The sequence below is a fragment of the Hyperoodon ampullatus genome, assembly GCF_949752795.1.
Source record: "Hyperoodon ampullatus genome assembly, chromosome: 14".
Taxonomy (NCBI): Eukaryota; Metazoa; Chordata; class Mammalia; order Artiodactyla; family Ziphiidae; genus Hyperoodon; species Hyperoodon ampullatus.
Genome location: NC_136927.1, coordinates 45181004 through 45205988, shown reverse-complemented (window position 1 = coordinate 45205988; position 24985 = coordinate 45181004). Strand labels below are relative to the sequence as shown.

The window sequence follows — 24985 nt, the reverse complement described above, 5'->3', positions numbered from 1 at the left end:
TTGCATGGTCTCCCTGCACTGCTTATTCGTTGTAAGGGAGAAAACACTAGCAGTAATTAATTATATAGTATTTAGGTGTAAAGAGTCATGATGTATTTAACTCACTTTAAGATAGTTTGGGGGGAAAATGCATATTTTTGTATTGTGCTGCTTTTATTTTTGCAACTTTTTGTAAGCTTGGAATTATTTCTGGATGGTTAAAAAAACAAAAACAAACAAACAAAAAAACGCCATTACACAGAAAGTGTCTGAGAGTAAAGCTCACTAAGAATGCAGTTTTCATCCAAGAGAGGGTTGGGGTCTGACTGAGTAATCACAGCAGATGAGGAGCTGAGCTAGGTGACCCCAGCTGATAGGATAGAGGCTGAATCCCAGGTAGTGGAGGTGGGTATGGGCCTATTGTAGATGCCCAATTGTAGCTGGAGAGGTGAATGTCCACCACAAAGCCTGATCCAATAAGGCACCTGTGACTAATGCACACACCTGGCCTTGTGTGGCTTAGGCCACTGTCAGCCCTGGAGAATAAGCCTCCCACAGTGGAGATCTCCAGACACAGGTTCAGCATCTCCTATACCAACCTCATGTGATCCTGACCCACTGGAGCTTGTCCTTGGCTCCATTTCTGACTGTGATCCCTCCTGTGACCTCAGCTGCATCTGGTGACTTCTCCCTCCTCCCAGCAGTCAGACCATGGCTTTCCTCTAGGTTTTCTGGCTCAATATGCTGTGCCTTCACCCTGACTCCTTGGTTTCCCTATGACTCAGGGCTCTGGCTCCCTGCCCCAGGACCCCGCCCTGCCTATGTTCTGTTCCTCCCAGCTAAGGCCCCAGAGGAGGAAAGAGGGGGAGTGTTTAACCCAGAACCTGCCAGGTTACTAAGACCACCCCTATCATTGAAAGGACAACTTGGGACTTCTGGTTCTGTGAGCCCAGCTACTGACTCAACCATACCTGCAGAACACTGCAGATACACAGTGATCCAACAAACTGTAAGCAGATCAGTCTGGGTAGCTGGTACTCTATCAGGGGATTGGTTCCTGACTGCAGAACACACCCAGCACATCACAGCCCATAGCCCTGAAGTCTGCCTGTCCTTCCCCCTCTCAAGGTCACGGGTGTTTGGGAAACACAAGGAAGGAGCATCAAAAACAGGCTAGCTCAATAGACCTGATGCTTGGAGCCCCAAGTTTCCAGCTAACGCTTGCTTCCCAAGCTCTAGCACATGAGCTCTAGCTCTGGAGCAGACAGTCCTGAGTCTACTCCCATTTCTACTGCTTGCTAGGAGTCCTTACACTGTTATTTCACCTATTCAGCTTCAGTTTCCTCATCTATGACATAGGGATAATGCATGGTAAGCACCTACCGCAGTATCTGGAACATGGTTGGCGTGCAAAAATAGTAGCCATTGATTCAGGAAAGAATCACTGATAGATGCTTAAATTAGTGAGTGAAAGTCTGATGAGGAAGAGGATATTTACATAATCTTAAAATATCTCTCCATAAATTATTTATTAATTCTAAAAGGGAAAATAATCAAAGGACACTATCAAGAGAGTGAAAGGACAACACACAAATGGGAGTAAATATTTGTAAGTCATATATCTGATAAGGAATTAATACCCAAAATATATAAAGAACTGAACTTCTGCAAGTCAACAACAAATACAATTCAAAGGACTCAAATAGACATATATACAAAGAAGAAACACAAGTGCTCAATAAGCACATGAAAAGATACTCAACATCACTAATCATTAGGGAAATGCAAATCAAAACCACAATGAGATGACGCTTAATACACATGAGGATGGCTGTTACTAAAACAAAAGCAAAACTGAAAAAAACAAATGTTGGCCAAGGATGTAGAGAAACTGGAATCCAAGTGCACTGCTGGCGGGAATATAAAATGGTGCTGCCACTATGGAAAAATGGAAAAGCCACTGTGACAGTTCTTCAAAAGTTAAAAACAGGGAGTTCTCGGGTGGCCTAGTGGTTAGGATTCCAGGTTTTCCCTGCCATGGCCCGGGTTCAATCCCTTGTCGGGGAACTGAGATTCTGCAAGCGCAGTGCAGCCAATAAAAAAAAAAACAAAAACAAAACCACACACACACACACACACACACACACAAACAACAAAAAAAGTTAAAAATAGAATTACTGTATAATCCAGCAATTCCATTTCTAGATATATACTCAAAAGAATTGAAAGCAGGGACTCAGACAGATATTTGTACACCAATGTTCAAAGGTAGAAACAACTGAAGTGCCCATTAATAAATGAGTGGATCAACAAAATGTGATATATACATACAATGGAATATTATTCAGTCATAAAAAGGAACAAAATTCTGATACCTACTACAACATGGATGATCTTGAAAACATTATGCTTAGTGGAATAAAGCAGACACTGAAGGACATTAAGTACTTAGAATAGGCAAATTCATAGAGACAGAAAGTAGAACAGAGGTTACCAGGGGCTAGAGAAAGAGGGGGAATGGGGAATTACTGTTTAATGGGTACAGAGTTTTAGTTTGGGGTGATAAAAAAAGTTCTGAAAATATACAGTGGTGATGATTGCACAACACTGTGAATATACTGAATTGTTAAACTAAAAATGGTTAAAATGATAAATTTGGGACTTCCCTGGTGGCGCAGTGGTTGGGAGTCCACCTGCCAATGCAGGGGACACGGGTTCGATCCCTGGTCCGGGAAGATCCCACATGCTGTGGAGCAACTGGGCCCGTGTGCCACAACTGCTGAGCCTGTGCTCTGGAGCCCGCGGGCCACAATTACTGAGCTCATGTGCCAAAACTACTGAAGCCCGCGTGTCTAGAGCCTGTGCTCTGCAACAAGAGAAGCCACCACAGTTAGAAGCCCACGCACTGCAATGAGGAGTGGCCCCTCCTCGTCGCAGCTAGGGAAAGCCCGTGTGCAGCAATGAAGACCCAATGCAGCCAAAAATAAATAAATAAATTTATTTTAAAAAAATGATAAATTTTACCACAATTTTTTAAATGTAAGGGGTACTAAGGTCTGAAGCAGTGTGGGTCCCTTTGAACTCTCTGAACTGACTGGCTTCCTTGACAGTGCCTCACAGTGAGAAGTCACAGCTGGGATAAAGTCAAAATTGAGCAAAACAGGGACAACAGAGAGACAAAGAAAGAAGAGGTCTAAATCAGGGTCTTAAAGGGCTAGACCATAATATTTTTGGCTTGTAGGCTATAGGGTCCATGTTGCAACTCCTCAATTTTGCAGATTTGGCCTAAGAGCAGCCATAAACGTATGTAAATGAATGAGCAGGGCTGTGGTCTAATGAAACCTTATTTACAAAAAAACAGGTGGCCTTTGCCAATCCTTGGTCTAAATAAAAGAGTGGGAGGGGAACAGAGTCAGCAAGCCACCATATTTTTGAATATTATATGAAAACAACAAAAGAGGGAGCTTTGTGAAGTTAGTAAAACCATCCTGAACCACACAACTCCTTCTAAAAGTTCCAGAAAACTAATTTCATATAAAAAGAAACAGCAGAAAATTATTGAGGTCAAATTTCATACAAGGTTATTATTAAAAAAAAAGAGTATAACATTTCTATAAGCTAATGAGAGCACACCAGAAATACATGCACACGAAACAGCTCAAATTGCAACCTACTATTTTAAAACCAGCTAAAAATTAATAAGAAAATGATACATGACATGAATGAACCACAGTAAATAAAGTTTAAAAACTCATAAACAAGAGTTTTACTTTACTCAGAGTAAAAATTAGAAGGGGAAAAAAATGAAGACTAAATTAGAAGAAACATAAGACCAAATAAATGCAATTAAAAAAAATGTCTTAAGGAAAATAGGAGGAAATTTTTAAAAGAAATCATAGAAGAGGGCTTCACTGGTGGTGCAGTGGTTAAGAATTGTCAGTGCAGGGGACATGGGTTTGAGCCCAGCTTTGGGAAGATCCCACATGCCGTGGAGCAACTAAGCCCATGCACCACAACTACTGAGCCTGCACTCTAGAGCCTGCGCACCACAACTACTAAGCCCATGTGCCACAACTACTGAAGCCCACATGCCTAGAGCCCGTGCTCTGCAACAAGAGAAGCCACCGCAATGAGAAGCCCGCACAACACAACGAAGAGTAGAGCCCGCTCGCCACACTAGAGAAAGCCCACAGGCAGCAATGAAGACCCAGGGTGGTCAAAAATAAAATAAACAAATTTATTGAAAAAAATAATAAATCATAGAAGAGAGCAAAATGATCTGAATGAAAATGACAAATATGGAAGATAGGCAAAGAACTAATACAGAATATAGAAGTCTCTGAAGCAGAGAACTGAAGCAAATGAACAGAATAAACATAAAAATCAAGAAAACAGATAAAAAATCAAGGTATATATATCTTGGTATAAAATATGTATAAAATCAAGAAAGTATGTAAAAAAATTCCAGAAATGTTCCCAAATTGAAGAAAAAAATATCTGAAACTATATATACACCATATGCATCTAAGAATACTTGACTCAAACAACCACTGCCAAGACATATTCTAGTAAATTCACCAGACTTTCAGGAAAAAAAAAAAATCCTTTGAACATCTAGGCAAAAAAAAAAAAAAAAAAAAAAGAAAGAAAGAGAGAAAGAAAAGCAAGTGGCTTATACAAAAAACAAAATGAGGATACTGTCAGACTTTTTAACATAAGTGCTTGATGCCAGAATAGAGTAACTGAATATTTTAAATTCAAGGAAAAGAAAATGTGACTCAAGGACTTTGTATCCAGGAAAATTGACTTTCAGATATAAAGAGCAAATACTATTATCAACATGCAAGAGCTCAGGAAGGGTTTTCTGGAGAATGGCGGGTATGAGCCAAATCTTGAGTTTGGATACCTGAAGAAGGCATGTAGTATAAGCAGATGGCACAGTATTCACAAAAACATAGGGATAGGAAAACAAAGAATATTTTCAAGGAATGTTCTTTCCTTCACTAACTTTTACTCATCCTTCAAGTCCAAACATTCCTTTCTCAGAGAACCTTTCCTGATTCTACCAGACTAGGTCAGGCTCTCTTAGCTCATTCTCACTTCTAATTCCAACTGTAGTTATAATGAAATAATGAATTGTGAAACCGATCAGTTAGCATCTCTTCCCCTAGAACATAAGGCTTTCTGAAGGCAGGGGCTCTGGATGACACAGTCACATCATACCTTCACTGCCTTGCATGGTAGACACTCAAAAACGTGTTCAGTAAATGAATGAGTTGATCCATTCGGCTGGAACAAGGGTTGTACAGGAGACTAATAAAGTTGGAAATTTTATTGGGAACCAGATTGTGAAGGACCTAGAATGGTTAAATGCTTAGATTTTTAATATATATTCACATGTTGTTTATCCACTTATCCATCAACAGACGTTGGGGTTCTTTCTATTTTTTGGTTATTGCAAATAATACTGCTATGAACATGGGTATACAAATATTTGTTCAAGTTCCTGCTTTCAATTCTCTGGGGTATGTACCCAGAAGTGGAATTGCTGGATCATACAATAACTCCACGTTTAATGTTTTGAGGAACTACCATACTGTTTTCCACAGTTAATGCACCGTTTTACATTCCCACAAACAATGCACAAAGAGTCTAATTCCTCCATATCTTCATCAACACTTGCTATTTTGTTTTATTTTATAATAGCCACCCTAACTGATGTGGATCTCTTAGTGGTTCTGCTTTGCATTTCCCTAACAACTAGCAATGTTCAGCATCTTTTTACAAACTTATGGAACATTTGTATATCTCCTTTGGAAAAATGTCTATGACATACTTTTTTCTTTTTTTTCCTTTTTTTCTTTTTTTTTTTAATTATTTTATTTTATTTTTTATTTTTTTATTAGTTTCTGCTTTATAACAAAGTGAATCAGTCATACATATACATCTGTTCCCACATCCCTTCCCTCATGCATCTCCCTCCCTCCCACCCTCCCCATCCCACCCCTCCAGGCGGTCACAAAGCACCGAGCTGATCTCCCTGTGCTCTGCGGCTGCTTCCCACTATCTATCTACCTTACGTTTGGTAGTGTATATATGTCCATGCCTCTCTTTCCCTTTGTCACAGCTTACCCTTCCCCTTCCCCATATCCTCAAGTCCATTCTCAAGTAGGTCTGTGTCTTTATTCCCGTTTTACCCCTAGGTTCTTCATGACATTTTTTTTTTAAATTCCATATATATGTGTTAGCATACGGTATTTGTCTTTCTCTTTCTGACTTACTTCACTCTGTATACTTTTTTCTTAAAATTTTCAATATTTCCAGGCTTTGCAGTTCATCCACAAGTTTTTTCAAATTGTTGCAAATCTCAAAAAATTTTTCCAACGTGTTTATTGAAAAAATCTACATATAAGTGGACCCACACAGTTCAAACTCATGTTGTTCAAGGCCAACTGTAATTTCAATAGTTTTGAATGTATTGACTTGTTTTGTGGCCTAATGTATGGTCTGTACTGGAGAATGTTCCATGTGCACTTGAGAAAAGTGTATTCTGCTGTTCTTGGGTAGAGTGTAAGTCTGTTAATTCCAGGTGGTAATAGTATTGTTCAGGTCCTTTATTTCCTTATTGATTCTGTCTGGTTGTTCTTGCATTATTGAAAGAGGTATTGAAATCTCCTACTATTATTGTGGAGCTATCTATTTCTCCCTTCAATTCTGTCAATTTTTATTTCAAATATTTTGGTGGTCTTATTACATACATAAATGTTTTAAACTATTATATTTTCTTGCTGTATTAAACTTTTTATGATATCTTTGTCTCATAATCTTTTTAAAGTCTATTTTGTCTTATTAGTATATTCACTCCCACTCTCTTTTGGTTACTATTTGCATGAAATATCTTTTTCCATCCTTTCATTTTCAACCTATTTGTGTCCTTAGATCTTAAGTGAGTCTCTTGTAGAGAGCATATAGTTGGGTCACGTTTTTCAAATATATTTTGCCCATCTATGGTTTTTTTTTTTGAAGGATTTTTATTTATTTATTTGTTTGTTTGTTTATTTTTGGCTGTGTTGGGTCTTCGTTTCGTGCAAGGGCTTTCTCTAGTCGTGGCAAGTGGGGGCCACTCTTCATCGCGGTGCAGGGGCCACTCTTCATTGCGGTGCCACGGGCCTTTCACTATCGTGGCCTCTCTTGTTGGGGGGCACAGGCTCCAGACGTGCAGGGTCAGTAATTGTGGTTCACAGGCCTAGTTGCTCCACGGCATGTGGGATCTTCCCAGACCAGGGCTCGAACCTGTGTCCCCTGCATTGGCAGGCAGATTCTCAACCACTGTGCCACCAGGGAAGCCCCATCTATGATTTTTGATTGGGGAGTTTAATCCATCTAAAGTAATTACTGATAAGGAAACACAACTTTCGCCATTTTGTTATTTGCTTTCTATATGTTTAATGCCCTTTTTGTCTCTCATTTCTTCCATTACTGTCTTCCTTTTTGTTTTGTTGATTTTTTGTGACATGTTTGAATTCCCTTCTCATTTCCTTTTGTGTATATTCTGGATATTTTCTTTGTGCTTATCTTGGTGGTTATATATAAAATCCTAAAGTTATAACAATCTATTATTTACTGATACAAACTTATTTTAAATCACATATAAAAACACTCTCTTTTACAACCCTGCCCTCCCCCTTTATGTTATTGATGTTACAAATTATATCTTTATATAATGGGTACCATTTAACCTAGATTGATAATTTTTTATGCTTTTCTCTTTTAAATCCTGTGAAAGAATAAAAAATGAAGTTATGAAAAAAATTATAATACTGGTTTTTATATCTGTCCATGTATTTACCTTTACTGAAGATCTTTATATCTTCATATGACTTCGAGTTACTATTCAGAGTCCTTTCATTTCAACCTAAAGGACTCCCTTGAGCATTTCTTTTAAGGCAGGTCTAGTGGTAATGAACTCCCTCAGCTTTTGTTCATCTAGGAAACTCATAATTTCTCCCTCAATAAAAGTATTTTTTTGGACTTCCCAGGTGGCGCAGTGGTTAAGAATCCACCTGCCACTGCAGAGGACAAGGGTTTGATCCCTGGTCTGGGAAGATCCCACACACCGTGGAGCAACTAAGCCCGTGCACCACAACTACTGAGCCTGCACCCTAGAGCCCGCAAGCCACAACTACTGAGGCTGTGTGCCACAACTACTGAAGCCCACACACCTAGAGCCCATGCTCTGCAACGAGAAGCCACTGCAATGAGAAGCACTTGCACCACAACGAAGAGTAGACCCTGCTCACCACAACTAGAGAAAGCCCGTGTGCAGCAATGAAGAGCCAACGCAGCCAAATATAAATAAAATAAAATTATTTAAAACAAGTATTTTTTGTGTGTGGAAAAGTACAAAATTTACTATCTCAACCATTTTTAAGTGTACAGTTCATTAGCGCTAAATACATTTACATTGTTGTGCAATGAATTTCCAGAACTCTTTTCAACTTGCAAGCAAAACTGAAATCTATAACCATTAAACAACAACCGATTATCTCCTCCCTCCGGTCCCTGGAAACCACCATTCTATGTTTGTGTTTATGATTTTGACTATATCTAAGTGGAACCATAAAGTATCTGTCCTTTTGTGACTGGTTTATTTCACTTAGCATAATATCCCCAAGTTTCATCCATGCTGTAGCATGTGTCAGGTTTTCCTTTAAGGCTGAATTATATTCCAGTATATGTATAGATCACATTTTGTTTATCCATTAATCTGTCAATGGACACTTCATTTTGTTTCCACCTTTTGGATAGTGAGAATAATGCTCCTATGAACATGGGTGTACAAATATGTCTTTTAGATCCTGCTTTCAATTCTTTGGGTATATACCCAGAAGTGGAATTGCTGGATTATACAATAATTCTATCCTTATTTTTTTGAGGTCCTGCTATACTGTTTTCCATATGTTACACCATTTTACATTACCATCAACAGTACATAAGGGTTCCAATCTCTACATCCTCCCCAACACTTGTTATTTTGTTTGTTTTGTTTTATAGTAGCTATTCTAATGGGTGTGAGGCGATTCTCTCTCATTTTTGAAAGATAGTTTTGCCAGGTATAGAATTCTCAGTTCAAAGTCTTTTTTTTTTCTTTCAGCACTTTAAATACATCATCCTGTTCCCTTCTGGCCTCCAAAGTTTTTGCTGAGAAATTAATTGATAATCTTATTGATGATCCCTTGTACGTGATAAGTCACCTTTCTCTTGCTGCTTTCAACATTGTCTTTATTTTTCTATAGTTTGATTACAATGTGTCTTGGTGTGGGTCTTTCTGGATTTATCCTACTTGGATTTTAAACTTCTTTGATTTGTAGATGCATGTCTTCACAAGTTTGGGTAGTTTTTGGCCAATATTTCTTCAAATAATCTCTTCCTCTTTCTCTCTTCTTCTGGTACTTGCATATACATATATTGGTCCTTTTGTTGATGTGCCGTAAGTCCCTAAAGATCTGTTTGTTTTCCTTTTTGCTCCTGTGCTGATTCTTTCTTCTGCCTTCTCAAATCTGTTGTTGAACCCTCAGTGAAATTTTCAATTAAGTTATTGTATTTTTCAGCTCCAGAATGTTTCCTTTTTATAATTTGCTACTATTCTCATTTTACTCATATATCATTTTCCTGATTTCCTATAGTTCTTTGTATGTCTTCCTTTAATTCTTTGAGCTTATTTCAGACAGTTGTTTTAAAGTCTTTATTTAGTAAGTCTGATACCTATGTTTCTTCAGGGAAGGTTCCTGCACTTCATTTTCTTCCTTTGAATAGTCCAGGCTATCCTGCTCCTTGCAATTTTTTTGTTGTTGAAAATTGGGCATTTGAAAAAACAACCACCTCTCCTAGCCTTGGCAAACTGGGTCTATGCCAGCAAAATCGTTTACTGATTAGGATATGTTGTGAGCCTTAGGATCAGCCAAAGTAGAAAGCTAAGTCTTCAGATGTGTTCTTAGCATACATCTCACCTGGATCTGTGTACCTTTTGTGATTTCTCTCTATACAAATTGCTTTTATATGTCTTACACAGAGTCTTACTCATTTCTCCTTGGGGCCTTAGTCAGTCTATTGTATGTCTCCACCCACAAGGTCTTGTCTTAGGTGTCTTGTGAGTCTTATTCTACTGATTTTATAAGCAATTATTGTCACTTTCTATTGAGTTCCCCTGCAGAGATCCAATTAGGGGAAACAGAAACTAGTTCTTCAGGCAGCTCCCAGACAAGTTAGAATATTGCAAATAAGGTTTGCTCTGCTCCCTTCAGTTTGAAGGAGGGAACTGAGAAATGGGCTTCTGCCTCCTCCAGAGCAAGATTGCCCAGAGGTGAGGGGACAAGGGTGAGCAAAAATTCCACAAAATTTTCTACCATTTTGAATGCAGCTTTTTCTTGATTGGCCATTCTTGGTTACTGTAGGCCTCTGACTGTTTTCCAGAGCTCGCACAAGCTCACTTTAGCTAGCTTTTGGTTGTTTTTAATGTCTCTGTTGGGGAACAAGAGGTTGGAGCTTCCTAGCTCTCCATTTTGCTCATGTCATATAGATTTTTTATTCTCAATGTCATAGGAAGACTTTCAGTTTTTGAGCTGAGGGTATGATGTAAAGAAAGACAATTTTAGGTATATTAAGTACAGACAGGGTACACAATGGATCAAGAGAAAACAGTGGAAGCATTAACCTGTCTTATCTTGCAAGCCATATGCAACTTGAGGTTTGACTCTATGGCTCAAGGATATAGCACTGAACCTGGCACATACTATATGCTCAACAAACCTTTGTTGAACCTAAAATTATAGCTTATGTGACTGAACACAGAATCCTCAAGCCAGCCCCATAGTGTGTGGCAGGTAAGACAGTCAAGACTAAACACACTTTAAGACTTCTGCATCATGCTAGTGGGTAGAATCTACACCAGGATTCAGCATGCCAGCTCTTGAAGCATCCATGGGAAGAGTGCAGATGTCCTACAGAACACACTGAGGACCTCATGAGGAAGATTATCAGTGGAGGGGGAACCTTCTCCTCCCCACTCTGGAACCATCTAAACAAGGATCAGCAAATTACAGATTACTGCCCAATTCTGTAAATAGTTGTACTGGAACACAGTCCCACTCATCTATATATTGTCCATGGCTGCTTTCATGCTGTAACAGCAGAATTAAGTAGTTGTGATGGTAGTTTATGACCTGTAAAGGTGAAAATACTATCTGGCCCTTTACAGATGAAGCTTGCTGATCCCTGTTCTAAACAGTAGAGTGAAGTCTAAAGGGGCTAGAGGCTGCTGTGGATTACATAACATTTAATAAGGGCCTAAGATGACAGATAACTCAGTAGTCCACAGGAACTGACCGATGAAACTTAGTCACTTTCTTTTCAGGGAGAGAATACTTGGGGCGGGGGGAACAGGGACAGGTTTCAACAAACGGTGCTAGGATAAATGGATATCCACATGCAAAAGAATGAAGCTGGACTCCCTCCTCACACCATATACAAAAATAACCTCAAATGGATTGAAGGCCTAAATGTATAAAATTTTTAGAAGTTTCACAGGAGCAAATATTTATGACATTGGTTTAGGCAATGGATTCTTAGATATGAGGCCAAAATTAGAAGCAAAAACAACAAAAAAGAGATATACTGGATTTTATCTATATTAAAAACTTAGGTGCTCCAAAGGACACCATCAAGAAAGTGAAGAGACAACCCAAAAATGGGAGAAAATAACTGTATATCATATATCTGCCAAGGGCCTAGTATCTAGATTATATAAAGAAATCTTACAATTCAACAATAAAGACAAACAACCCAATTAAAAATGGGCAAAGAAGAACAAAGCTAGGAGTCTGATGCTACATGACTTTAAGATTTAATACAAAGCTACAATTATCAAGGCAATGTGATATTGGTGAAAGAATAGAAAACAGACCAATAGAACAAAATAGAGCCTAGAAACAGACCCACACAAAGAAAATCAACTGATCTTTGCCAAAGGAACAAAAGCAACTGAATGGAGAAAGGATAGTCTTTTCCACAAATGGTGCTGGAGCAACTGAATATTCACATGCAAAAATGAATGTAGGAACTTCCCTGGCAGTCCAGTGGTTAAGACTCCATGCAACCACTGCAGGGAGAGCAGGTTTGATCCCTGGTCGAGGAACTAAGATCCCACATGCCACGAGGCACAGCACCACCCCCCCCAAAAAAAAGAATGTAGACAAAGGTCTTAGACTTTTTACAAAAATTAACTCAAAATGGATCATAGACCTAAATGTAAAATGCAAAACTATAAAACTCCAAAAGATAACACAGAAGAAAATCTAGGTGACCTTGGGCTTCATGATGACCTTTTAGGTACAATATCAAAAACATGATCCATGAGGGAATTCCCTGGCGGTCCAATGGTTAGGACTCTGCACTTCCAGTGCAGGGGGAGCAGGTTTGATCCTTGGTCAGAGAACTAAGATCCCACATGTCACGCAGTGAGGTCAAAAAAAACACAAAAAAAACACAAAAAAACACGAACCATGAAAGAAAAAATGGATAGGATGGACTTCGTTAAAATTAAAACTTCTGCCCTGTGAAAGATACTGTTAAGAGAATGAAAAGAGAAGCCACAGAGACTGGGAGAAAAATATCTGTAAAACACATATTTGATAAAGAACTAGTTTCCAAAATATATTTTTAAAACCTCTTAAATCTCAAAAACCTAACTAAAAAATGAACAAGAGATCGGGACACTTCATCAAAAAAGACAGAGAGATGGCAAATAAACATATGAAAAGATGCTGAACATACGTCTTTAGGGAACTGCAAATTAAAACAACAATGTGATAATATCGCAAACCTATTAGAGTGACCAAAATCCAAAACACTGACACCACCAAATTCTGGTGAGGATGTGGAACAAAAGAAACTCTCATTCATGCTGGTGGTGATGCAAACTGGTACAGCCATTTTGGAAGACAATTTGGCAGTTTCTTATAAAGCTAAACATACTCTTACCATATGATCCAACTATCACACTCTTTGGTATTTACACAAATGAGTTAAAAACTTCTGTCCACACAAACCTGCACACAAATGTTTATGGCAGCTATTTTTGATAACTGCCAAAACTTGACGTTAACCAAGATTTCCTTCAGTAGGTGAATGGATAAACAATCTGGTAGATGCAGACAATGGAATATTATTCAATACTAAAAAGAAATGAACTGTCATGCTATGAAATGACATGGAGTAACCTAAGTGAAAAATCCAATCTGGAAAGGTTACATACTGTATGATTCCAACTATACAACATTCTGAAAAAGGCAAAACTATGAAGACAGTGAAAAGATCAGTGGTTGCCAACAATTTAGAGGAAGGGAGGGAGGGATGAATAGGTGGAACATAGGGTATTTTTAGGGCATTGAAAATATTCTGATGATACTGTAATGATGTCACATATAACATTATATATATAATATTATATATTTGTCAAAACCCATTCTACGCATGCATTACTGCACTTTCTGCACTTATATTAGGTTCACAAAGAATGAACCTAATGTAAACTATGGATTTTTAGTAATGATGTACCAATACTGGCTCATCAACTGTAACAAATGCACCACACTAATGCAAGATGTTAATAGGGGAAACTGTGTTGGGAGGGGTGGGGACAAGGGACTATACAGGAACTCTACTTTCTGCTCAACTTCTCTGTAAACCTAAAACTCCTTGAAAAAACAAATCTATTAATTTTTTAAGGTGCAAAGGACTTCAATAGGCATTTTTCCAAATAAGATATACAAGCGGCCAATAAGCACATGAAAAGATGCTCAACCTTAGGAGCCACTAGGGAAATACAAATCAAAACCACAAGATAGCACTTCACAAACACTAGGCTGGCTATAATCAACAAGAGGGACAATAACAAGCGAAAGATTGGATTCTATCTTTTTTTGGCCATGCTGCGCAGCTTGTAGGACCTTAGTTCCCTGACCAGGGATTGAAACCTGGCCATGGCAGTGAAAGCGCCAAGTCCTGACCACTGGACCGCCCGGGAATTCCCTGGATTCCATCTTGTGTTGTTGGTGGAAACATGAAATGGTACATGTACTATGGAAAACAGTTTGGCAGTTCATCAAAAAGTTAAACACAGGGACTTTTCTGGTGGTCCAGTGGTTAAGACTCTGTGCTTCCACTGCAGGGGGCATGGGTTTGATCCCTGGTTGGGGAACTAAGATTCCGCATGCCACAAGGCATGGCCAAAAAAAAAAAAAAAAAAAAAAAGTTAAAAACACAGAGTTACCATACGACCCAACAATTCCACTCCTAGGTATGTATATTCAAGAAAGGTAAACAGTCACAAAAAATTTATATATGAATGTTCACAGCAGCATATTCATAACAGCCAAAGAGTAGACACAACCCAAATGTCTATCAACTGATGAACTGATAAAACAAAATGTGGTATATCCATTCAATGAAGTATTATTCAGCCATAAAAAGGAATGGTACAACACATTTGAGCCTTGAAAAAATTATGCTAAATGAAAGAAGTCAGATACAAGAGGCCATATACTATATGATTCAATTTATATGAAATGTCCAAAATAGGCAAATACAGACAGACAGAAAGTAGAAAGTAGACCGCTGGTTGCCAGGGACTATGGGTAATTGGGAATGACTGCTAACGGATATGGGGCTTCTTTTAGGGGTGATGAAACCATTCTGGAATTAGGCAGTAGTGATGATTGTATAATCTTGTGATTATACTCAAAACCACTGAGTGGTATATTTTTAAATGATCAATTTTATGGTATGTGAATTATATCTTTTTTTTAAAGATTTTTTTGATGTGGAACATTTTTCTCTTTTTTAAGTCTTTATTAAACTTGTTACAACATTGCTTCTGCTTTATGTTTTGGCCCCTTGGCCACAAGGCACGTGGGAGTCCAGATCCCTGACCAGGGAACAAACACCCCCCGCATTGGAAGGCTAAGTGCAGCTTCCACTGGACGGCCAAGGAAGTCCCTGTGAATTATATCTTTATTTTTAAAATATGTAAAAGGATTTCTGGCCAGTTCTGGGCAGTTTTGCTTCCTTTTATCCCCTTAGTTCACTGTGTAATTAAATAAGATTGACGATCCTTTTCAGGGTATGTGGTCTGTTTTATAGTTTACTGAGAAATGATCCATTTACACGAGCAGTAATAAATTGGTTTCAGGGGAGAAAATGATTTAGCAAAGAATATACGGGAGGACTGATCCTCTCATCTCTCACTAGGCTCTAAGCTCTTGAGAGCTGGTATGCTTACACAATGACTGATTAGGAAAACAGTACACATTATTTTATGAACAAGCCTTGAATAAGTGGCAAGTCCTCTGAGGTGGTAGTGGGTCATACAATAACTTTTAAGCAAAAAGAGGCAAGGAAATTATTTGGATAAACCTCTGAGAGTCAATTTCATCTTTTACGAGTTCAGCAGTACCTTCTTGAAAGATCAATCCCCTCAGTGCTGCGTCTCCCAGAGTGACTGGACTGGGTGTCAGTCTCCATGTTTGGGACATAACTTAACTATCCACTATACATTTAATAACTTTCGCAGAGGCCAAGGACAACATGGAAAAAACAGATTTTTTTTTTCTTTTCAAAGAATAAAACAGTCATCTGGTCAAAAACTGAAGCCATACAGAAGGACATAAAATGAAAAGCAAGTCTCATAGACTCCCAGCTCTCCTTTCCAGATATGATCCTGGTTAAGTTTCTTGTGTAAATTACCACCTTTTATTTCTGAAATGTTGATTACTAATGCTATGGGAATATTACAAAGACCATATTTCTTATAAAGGTTAAGTCTCCTAGAGCCTGTCTGACTTAATCAGAAACTTAATCAGAGGCTAAATTCAGGTCCCAAATAAAGAAACTTAAAATTTTCTTGAAATCCAACACAAAATTTAGATCTAAATAGATTCAACTTAAGAAAAAAAAATTTTAAATACATATATATGTTAGCTTTTAAGTCAGATTTCCTTTTATTTCTTCCTATCCATGGCAAAACAAACTCTTCAAAGATTTATAAAAATAGCACAAGTTGGCAGTCATCTGCAAACAATTTATTATTAACTAATTAAGCACTAAATCCATGAAGAAAAAGCACCTAACACACTCAAGGTCAAAATGAAACAAAAATAATACAAGCACATGCATGCCTTGACAAATCAACAGCTCCTGGTAAAATTCCTGATACTCAAAAGAGAGATTTAAAATAAATGCCCTGGGCCTTCATCACCTTCTGAGATGACCCATACTCTGTCTGTGGAGTGTGTTTCTCTCTAAATAAATCCACTTCTTACCTATCACTTTGTCTCTCACTGAATTCTTTCTGCAATGAAAAATAAAAATAAAAATAAAAAAATAAATGCCCTGTATGTGTATGGCTGATTCATTTTGTTGTGCAGTGGAGGCTAACACAACATTGTAAAGCAAACATACTCCAATAAAAATTAATTTAAAAAATATAAAATAAAAAATAAATGCCCTGTTAATTTCAATGTTGCCTGTAAGCAGATCTCAACTGATCTTTAGATGATAAGGTTAAGATGAACATAACTGCCTATTGGCAGGGGTGGTGGGAAGGCTGAAATAACCTGGGAATTCCAAGGGGTGGGAAGTAATCCAATTAACAGAGGCATTGAAAATGTGATCTCTTACAACACGAGTACCAATTTGAAAAATTAATGTCTATGGGCATTTTCTTCCCCAAATAGGGAGCAGAGTGAATATGGGAAATTAATTTTTAACAATATTCCTAGGATCTAAGGCAACTACATGTCTGGGGCTACTAAACTCTCCAAAGCCTGAATATTAACAAGTTCTTCACATGGTAATTATTCTAATATTTTAAATTCAAAAACTGATGCAACAGTCAACAAATTCAAATTCTTATTAATTAACCTCTAGCTCTTCATATTCCATCCACAAAAAGAGCTACATAACTGTACCCTCCTCATTTTGGGTTTTTTTTTTTGTTTTGAGCCACAATTTGCACCTTGTGGGATCTTAGTTCCCCAACCAGGGATTGAACCCACTCCCTCAGCAGTGAAAGTGCAGAATCCTAACCACTGGAACCCCAGGGAATTGCCCTTTTTAAAAGATGCAAACAATCTGCCCATTGTGCAAATGAAGCTCACCTGGCTTCAACAAGCAGAGCCTGTCACAGGGCAGGAAACTGAAGGTATTCAGAAAGGCAGGTGACACGGTCATTCAGTCTGGAGTGCCTCTTTTCAACTGGAGTGAGCTGGTGCCCTAACATTTAAGGCTAATTAGTGAGCTGTAAACAAAGCCCATGCCAGCAGAGGAAAGGGGCCTTTAAACCTGATGAAGAGTTGTCCAGGCGTTCTCTTATCTCTGCTGTTCTCAAGGAAAAGATTCCTCTAAGGTGAGCCAAGTTCAGTGGCTCATTTTAACTTAGAGCAACTATTTGCTGCTTCGGGAGTTTTTAGCCATCTAACAGGATTCTCATAACTCAGCTCTCATCCTGGCAGTGCTCTGCATGCCTGCTTGGAAAGCTCCTGGGGAAGCAGATGAAATTAATTAGGATATGGCCCATCAAAGCCAGTGCAAGTATTTTACCAGCTGTGTACAGGGACCTTCCCACAAACATGGCAAAGGCCACAGAAGAAATATTTTTACCACAGAGAGTTCCACAGTATTGTCCTCTTGGACTCACTCTTCCACTATTTAGCTCTCTGCCCTGACAACCTCAGCCTATCCATCATGTTTCTCCTTTCAGAGGCACAAGGATTTCTTTTTAGCTTATTTTTGAGAAAGGCTTATTTTTGTGGTTTACCCAACTAACCAGGAAATCAGGCCTGTTGGGATAGAAGGTAAAACCAAATAAATAATCCTCTGAATGTCTGGGAAATGGCTGCTGGGCCTTTCAACTTTACGAGACACTTGGGCCAGTTGTGCTCTTCTATGCTGGGTCCTCTTCATCCATTGTCACGTCATTGTTGGTATTTTGCGTCTGCTCAGCCTCTGGCCCCGCAGGGAGGATGCTTGTGACGGTGTGGAGCAGAGCTTCTATCTGCTCCTCTGTCAGCCGTTCTTCACTCTCCTCCACCATCTGCAGAAGGAAAGAAAACCCTCCAGGAGTTACAATGGGGCCTCACAGACAGGGCCCTGCCCATGTTGTTCCTGGTCCCGGCCCAGCCCCTCAGCACAGAGCTCAGGGCCTCGCTCCTGAGCTGCCCGGGGTCTCTAGGTCCTTTCCATCTTGGCTCCACGGGAGAGAGAAGCCAGCTCAAATTCCAGGGTAAGCCGATGTGGCCGCTCCAAACGGGTCAGTGAAAAAAGCGAGTTGCAGGTTAGCATTTTTCCTTAAAAAGCAAAGCCTAACAGTTCTCTACTCACTCATACACACACATGCACACATACACACATGCACACTCATATACACACACATACACACACACATGAATATGCTGTTTATGCAAAGAAAACTCACCTCTGGGGAGTGAAATGACATTTTATATACTTTTGTATATCACAACAAGCCCATCTGTAACTTATGAATAGTATCAACAACTCATTTGATGACTGCCCACTATGTGCCAAATGGCCTGTATATTTTTCTAATCCTCACTACTACCACCACTGACAAAACCTGTCAGGGAGCTCTTGTGCCTGGCACTGCGCCTTGCACATCACACCCATTATTTCTTTTAAACCTCACAGCAAGCCCAGCAAAGGGTAGAACTACAATCCCAAGCCAGACCTGCCCATCTCTAACACCTACAATCTAACCCACACACCGTGGCCTTGGTCATCTCCTGGGAATGCAGGAGTCTGATGAATGATGGCTGGGAAACAAGTCTCCCACCGCCCCATCAAAGGTCCACTTAGAGCCCAGTTTCTGACATGGTCCTGGATATCTGAACACACAGATGATATCCACAATTTGTAGCCTCACCTCTAATTCTCAATATGTTAATTAATACAAACATGATGTCATCAACCACCTCTGTAAAAGCAGTATGCAGGCGGTCAAGTTACTTAACCACGCTCATTTGGTGGCATTAGCCATCTATCACAAATAGCTTTCTCAGTTAAAGGTGTCCAGGGTCCTACCCTGTGGCATAACAATCTCTGAAATCTGGCAACTAAGACCAGAAGGAGTTTCAGAAAGAAATCCTGGCAGATTTAAGTAAAGCATGATGACAAGCTTGGCTCACAATCCTCAAAAGGACTTCAGTCTGACTGCCTAGCTTCATAAACAACAGTACAGAAGCTAAAGAAGCCAGGTGACATGCCCAAGATCAAAGTCCTGGCAAACCACTGGTCTCTTCATTCACCTCAGTCCAAAAATGTTTCCACAACTAGAGAATAATCCTGGGTGTCCTAGAGTAAAGATCCAGAGTGAACCAATGGAGCTTCTTCCCATCATACTGTGAAATAAAATGACCACATTCTAAAGATTCAAAGGCTCCATGTAACTTCTCTACTGAACAAGAAACAATCCTCAAAAGCCCACTTTTACAATCAGCCATGTAAAATTATGGTCTGTAAAAGGAAATACTCTAACATACACTGCCTCCAAAGAATGAAGGAGGAGAAAAGAGGGATATATCTGACTTGATAATTTAATCTTGAGGAAAAAATGATCTCTATTTGGGAGAAAAATGTCTCCGAGTTTATGAATAACTGGCACACACAGTTGATGATGAACTGTTTCCTCAGGGGAAGAGGGTGAAGGAGACTTAGACTGTCGTTAAACCAGTGACAACCTCCCTCCGTTATCTGTGCTCCACAGTGGACCAGGGGTTTTCCTACAATCACTGCCACCAGAGCTTCTCTTCTCAAGGATGCTGTACATAAAATGAGGACAATTTACAGACAAGTACATGGAGGCTCAGCATCACAAGGGAAACGTGATCTGTATCTCACAACAAGCAGTGCAAGGTCTTTTGAGACTTTGAGTCCCAGCTCCTTCTAGAATACCACAGCCTCAAGTAAGAGGTTTCTATCATTTCCTCTCTTAGAGACATTGTATGGCACATCAGAGTCCACTGGTTTGAAAGAGTTTGGTTGTATGACCTCTGAGGGCTCTTTTTAGAAAAACAAACAGAGAGGATTTTGACAGGCCACCTTCTTGCATCCCAATCTCTGGGTCTGACAGATCCAGTTTCAGCTAGGTGTGTTCTTAGCAACAGGGCTGACAAGCTTTACTGATTTTGCCAAATTTGCCGAGAGCAGAAGTTTTTATCAGCAAACAACCCTCAGGGATAATCAGAGTCAGGAAATTTTCTTTCCCAGTCACAGGAAGAAAACCTGAGCTGTACTAAGCAGAATGAAATATACACAAAAAAGAAACTTGCAGAAACCAAAAACTTACTAACACCTCTTGGATCGCTAGAGTAAATAATAACTACATTATTCCTCACCTTTTCTTTCCAACACAGAAGAAACAGAGCCCAAATAAAGAAATGCAAAGCACCGTCTCAACATTCCCAAACATTAAAGGGTTCAAGTTGTTCTGAATATAAGGGCAAATGAAATGTAAAAATACAAAGTTTTTGTAGGCAGGTCAACATAAATGATAAATTTTTTATCATAGATGAAGATCACACTGGTTATCAGGGCTGTCAGACTGGGCTGCTGCATTCCAAAAATGGTTGCTTCTCACTCTAAGCTGCCAAGCCTAACCTCCTACTTTCCTCAAAACAACGCAAAGTCTAATAGCAGCAGACACTTCTAGCTATATGACCCAGAACGGTTCACTCAACCTCTATATATTTTGAGTTTTTCTAAAGTAAAAAAAAAGTAACACCTACAGTAAGGACCAAAGGAGAACATAATTTAAGCCATGGAACTATGTAATTCAAGCCTTTTTACAATCATTAAATTACAATAGGCACAGATGGTATGCTGTTCAGGACGGTGGCCTGTGAGGTCAGGGGGTTCACGGTCCTGTCTTTAGGCCAGAGGACTCACAAATGGTCCCAAATGAATATATAGCAGGGCATGGCAGAGGTCACAGAGCTGGTGGCTTTCTCATTTCCTCACACACAGCAGGCAGCTGGCTGTGGATCTGAGGATCACAACAAATCATGGCTGAAGTTGAAATGAAAAAAAGAAGCTTCAGTCTCCAAGAGTGAATCCTGACAAATGCTGAGTATTGTGATTACTTCTGGACCCAGGGAGAATAAATGGCTGTAAGGTTAACACAGGGAAATTCTCAAGTCCTTTGCACTTTCCACTCTAGGGAAAACCTCATTTCTTATCCCTTTCTGGTGAGAAGAGACACTGCTACAAATCTTGGTAAATGATTTGCTAACCCTTTGTAGCCAAATTCCAGGCTGGGAAAAATCTGGCCAAAAAACGGTCCCACTGCTGGGAAGTAACACACCCAGTTTTTAACAAGGCGTATCTACCTGTGGAAAGGAGGGGATGCCACACATAACTTTCTCCTCACCATATAGAAGCACATGGCTTGGAGGAACAGAGTAAGGCTTCTGAATCAGACAGACCCACTCAGCCACTCACTAACCAAGACTATGGTGAGGGCATTAAAGGTGACATATACAAAGCCCCTGGCACCAAGTCTAGCATAGAGCAGGCAATCTTAATAGCAGCTAATCTTACCAGGTAATGAGAGCTTTCTACAGGCTCTGGGATGAGGTCATGCTAATCCTCCTCATCTCTTTTCTCTATCTGTCATTAAGCCATGAATAACATATGTTGTTGATTAAAGTTGGAGGAGACATGACATGTGATCCTTAAACCAGAAGGACAGGGATTAGTTTCTTGCTGTTTTGTTTTTTCTCTTTTCTAAGCTGAATCTCCAACATAGTCGAAAGCATCAAAATAATGAGGATATAAAAAACAAAAGGATCTCTGCTTAGCCTGAAGGCCAGTTCCCCCAGAAAGGTACCCTTTATGGAAGGAGTTCTTCTAATTTAATTTTGGGTGCATTTTGAAGGGGAGAAACAAAATGCTGAGGAGACAGTAAAAGTTTTAGTCAAAAATTAAATACCCCATAATCCTTTCTAAAAAAGGTTTTTTTGTTTTGTTTTGTTTTTAAGCAACTCTAAATATCAGAGGTATTTTTGGCCATTTTCTTCTACATTTTTCTGAAGGAAATTTGACAAAGAGCTAAATACTTCTAAAACTGACTTTGAAAACTGCTTTATTCTCATTTTATTAATTCTTCAGCCAAACTTTTCTTTTACTCGCAGTTGAATGGCCTGCCTAATATTTGAAGCTTAACAGTGCTCTCTGCCCTGTACACAGAAGGAAAGCACGGCACATGCCAGTACAGCAACCACTGGGTCTGCACCACTGGGCCTCATCTTCACACTCTCCTTATACCATCTCCGCCTTTTACTCTGGCTTCCCCAATTCTAAAGCTTTATGCTATGACTGCAGTTTAGACTTTGCACGTGTTGAGGTTCCACTGAATGGTTTCATGCGGGGAAACAAGATGATCAAATGTGTGGCTTTAGAAAGTGAACTCTGATCGTGGTGTAGAAGATGGACAGGAGGGGGCTGGACTGGAGGCAGGGAGAACGGTGAGAGGACAGGTGCAAGAGCCGAGCTGAGAAACAATTACAGGAATTAATGCAGTGCAGCATGGAGAGAAGAAATAGCAAGAGGAGGGAGAAGCAAGAGAACCCGGGACTGACTGACTAACTAGGAGATAAAGGGAAGGGAATGACTTCTGGGCTTCTAGCTTGGGACACTGGACCAGGAGGGTAAGAGAGAGCGAGCATGTGGGAAAGTGCACATGCACTCCATTAACCAAGAGAAGATACAGGAAGAAGAGGTTAAAGGGTGGGAGTGGGGGGAGATAAACACCAGAGTCATGTCGAATCTAATGTTTTTACCTGGCTGGCAATAACCTCTACAGGGAAGCAATGGCCAGAATGGTGTAGGACATCGGGGAGACAAGGAGCTGCCAAGTCACAGCCTCAGACCCGACAGAAGGAACTGAATTTTCTCCAGTCTTTCCCTTTCCCGAAGTCCATACTAACTAGCATCAAATTGGTGAGGTTTCTTTTCACTTACAGAATGGGTGGTCTGGCAGCCTTTTCAAGTAATGGCAGTTCCTGGCTTGTCTGAGCTCAGCCTTTAGGACCCTTTCTACATCTCAGACCCAGAAACTAACCCACCCAAATTCAAGCCTCCTTCACTCACCAGCTGGATCTCAACAGCAGTCACTGGCCTGTGATTCAACAGCTGAAGCTTTTCAGCTCTGTCAAAAGAAAAGTACAGAGCATTTAAAACTCTCATACCCCAAAAGGATTTTGAGTCTTGACCAAGCTGTTTAGAGAAGACTTTGTCAGATAACGAATGGAAGAACAACTTGGAACGTGGCCCTCCGTTTCTTCAACTGTAAAACCAAAGAATGGGAGTAAGAGAGTCCTATATCAGTGACTCTTACTCAAGGGCACAAATGTGTATTAGAATCCTAATGGTACAGAGGCTTGGATTACAAGAAATGCATTGATAGCAGATAGCACAGGTGTAGTTTTAATAAATTTTATTTGGAAAATGTGAATAATGCTTTCTTAATCCAAATTATAGAAAGTAAAAGATTGAAAAAATCATCTTGGTTGGTCATCACTTAGAAATGGTTGAGAATTCCTTTTTGAGATTAAGATTAAATGTTATTCAGACTTGGCCTGTTATCTTAGTAAACAAAAACAAGGACTCTAAGGGGACAGGAGTTAATACACAGTAGTATAAGACACAGTCTTCTGCTCTCAAAGAGCTTACAATCCAGTTGGGGAAAGAAGACAAATACAAGCAAATTTCAACAGAAGATTTAAGTAACAGTGAAGATACTCGTTATCATCTGTCACAATTTACAGCTCCTTGCTGAAGGGGTGGTTGAAATGTGTGGACTCTCAAAGATGACAGGACTTGGGGCCTCCCTGGTGGCGCAGTGGTTGAGAGTCCGCCTGCCGATGCAGGGGATACGGGTTCGTGCCCCGGTCTGGGAGGATCCCATATGCCGCGGAGCGGCTGGGCCCGTGAGCCATGGATGCTGAGCCTGCGCATCCGGAGCCTGTGCTCCGCAACGGGAGAGGCCACAACAGTGAGAGGCCCGCATACCACAAAAAAAAAAAAAAAAAAAAAGATGACAGGACTTGAAAGAAAGTGGCTTCAATTACCACCCTTGCGCAGGTGACAATTTCTACATTTCTCTCTCAATCTGACCCCGGAGCTCCAGCTTCATCTTTCTTTCTTTCTTTTTTAAAAAATATTTTATTTATTTATTTATTTAGTTAGTTAGTTAGTTAGTTGCACCAGGTCTTAGTTGCAGCAGGCGGGCTCCTTAGTTGTGGCATGTGAACTCTTAGTTGCGGCACTCATGTGTGATCTAGTTCCCCGACCAGGGAACAAAGCCGGGCCCCCTGCACTGGGAGCACGGAGTCTTACCCACTGCACCACCAGGGAAGTCCCTCCAACTTCATCTTTCAATTCAATAAACAATTCTGGAATAAAGTGGTGAGTAAGCCACCATTTCCACAGCCAGGTGTTTGGGGAAGCAGTACCAGTTACCCAGTTCTCCCTAAGCCTTGGTTTCACCACCTGTCAAATAGGAATGACAACAGTACTTACTGATCTCACAAAGAGATTATGAGGGATGAAAATCTTACCATTTATAGCAGGAGCAGCTACCATTTACTGCTTACCTTCCATATAGCAAGCACATTTAACCCTCAGACTTGACATTGAGATGGTAAAGAAATACTTTGTCCAAGGTTACACAGCTAGTAAATGGCAGAGCTGGTACTCTGCCATGAAAGCCCATGTCCTTAACCATTCATAGCGTTCATGATGACGACCCGCACAGTAATTTCCCCGTAAACGGTAGTCACAGTAAAAAGGCGGCTGTAGTTAAACTCCACTCCTCACAGTCCCCCAAACATTCACTCTGGACTTCAGAGAGGAGAAGACTCTTGCACTGGGCCCTTAA

General features: G+C 39.9%; 2 protein-coding genes across 2 annotated transcripts in view; one reads left to right on the top strand and one right to left on the bottom strand.

Annotated features, from left to right (window-relative positions):
* Nucleotides 1–24985, top strand: part of SEPTIN14 (septin 14) — a gene marked incomplete at both ends in the record, with an annotated part of 572766 nt that overhangs the window by 118039 nt on the left and 429742 nt on the right. The window lies entirely within an intron of this gene.
* Nucleotides 17978–24985, bottom strand: part of CRCP (CGRP receptor component) — a gene marked incomplete at both ends in the record, with an annotated part of 42061 nt that continues 35053 nt past the window's right edge. The window contains 2 exons of the mRNA XM_079718294.1: nucleotides 17978–18127; nucleotides 23197–23254. Coding sequence (XP_079574420.1) covers nucleotides 17978–18127; nucleotides 23197–23254 — 208 coding nt within the window. The remainder of the gene's footprint in view (nucleotides 18128–23196; nucleotides 23255–24985) is intronic.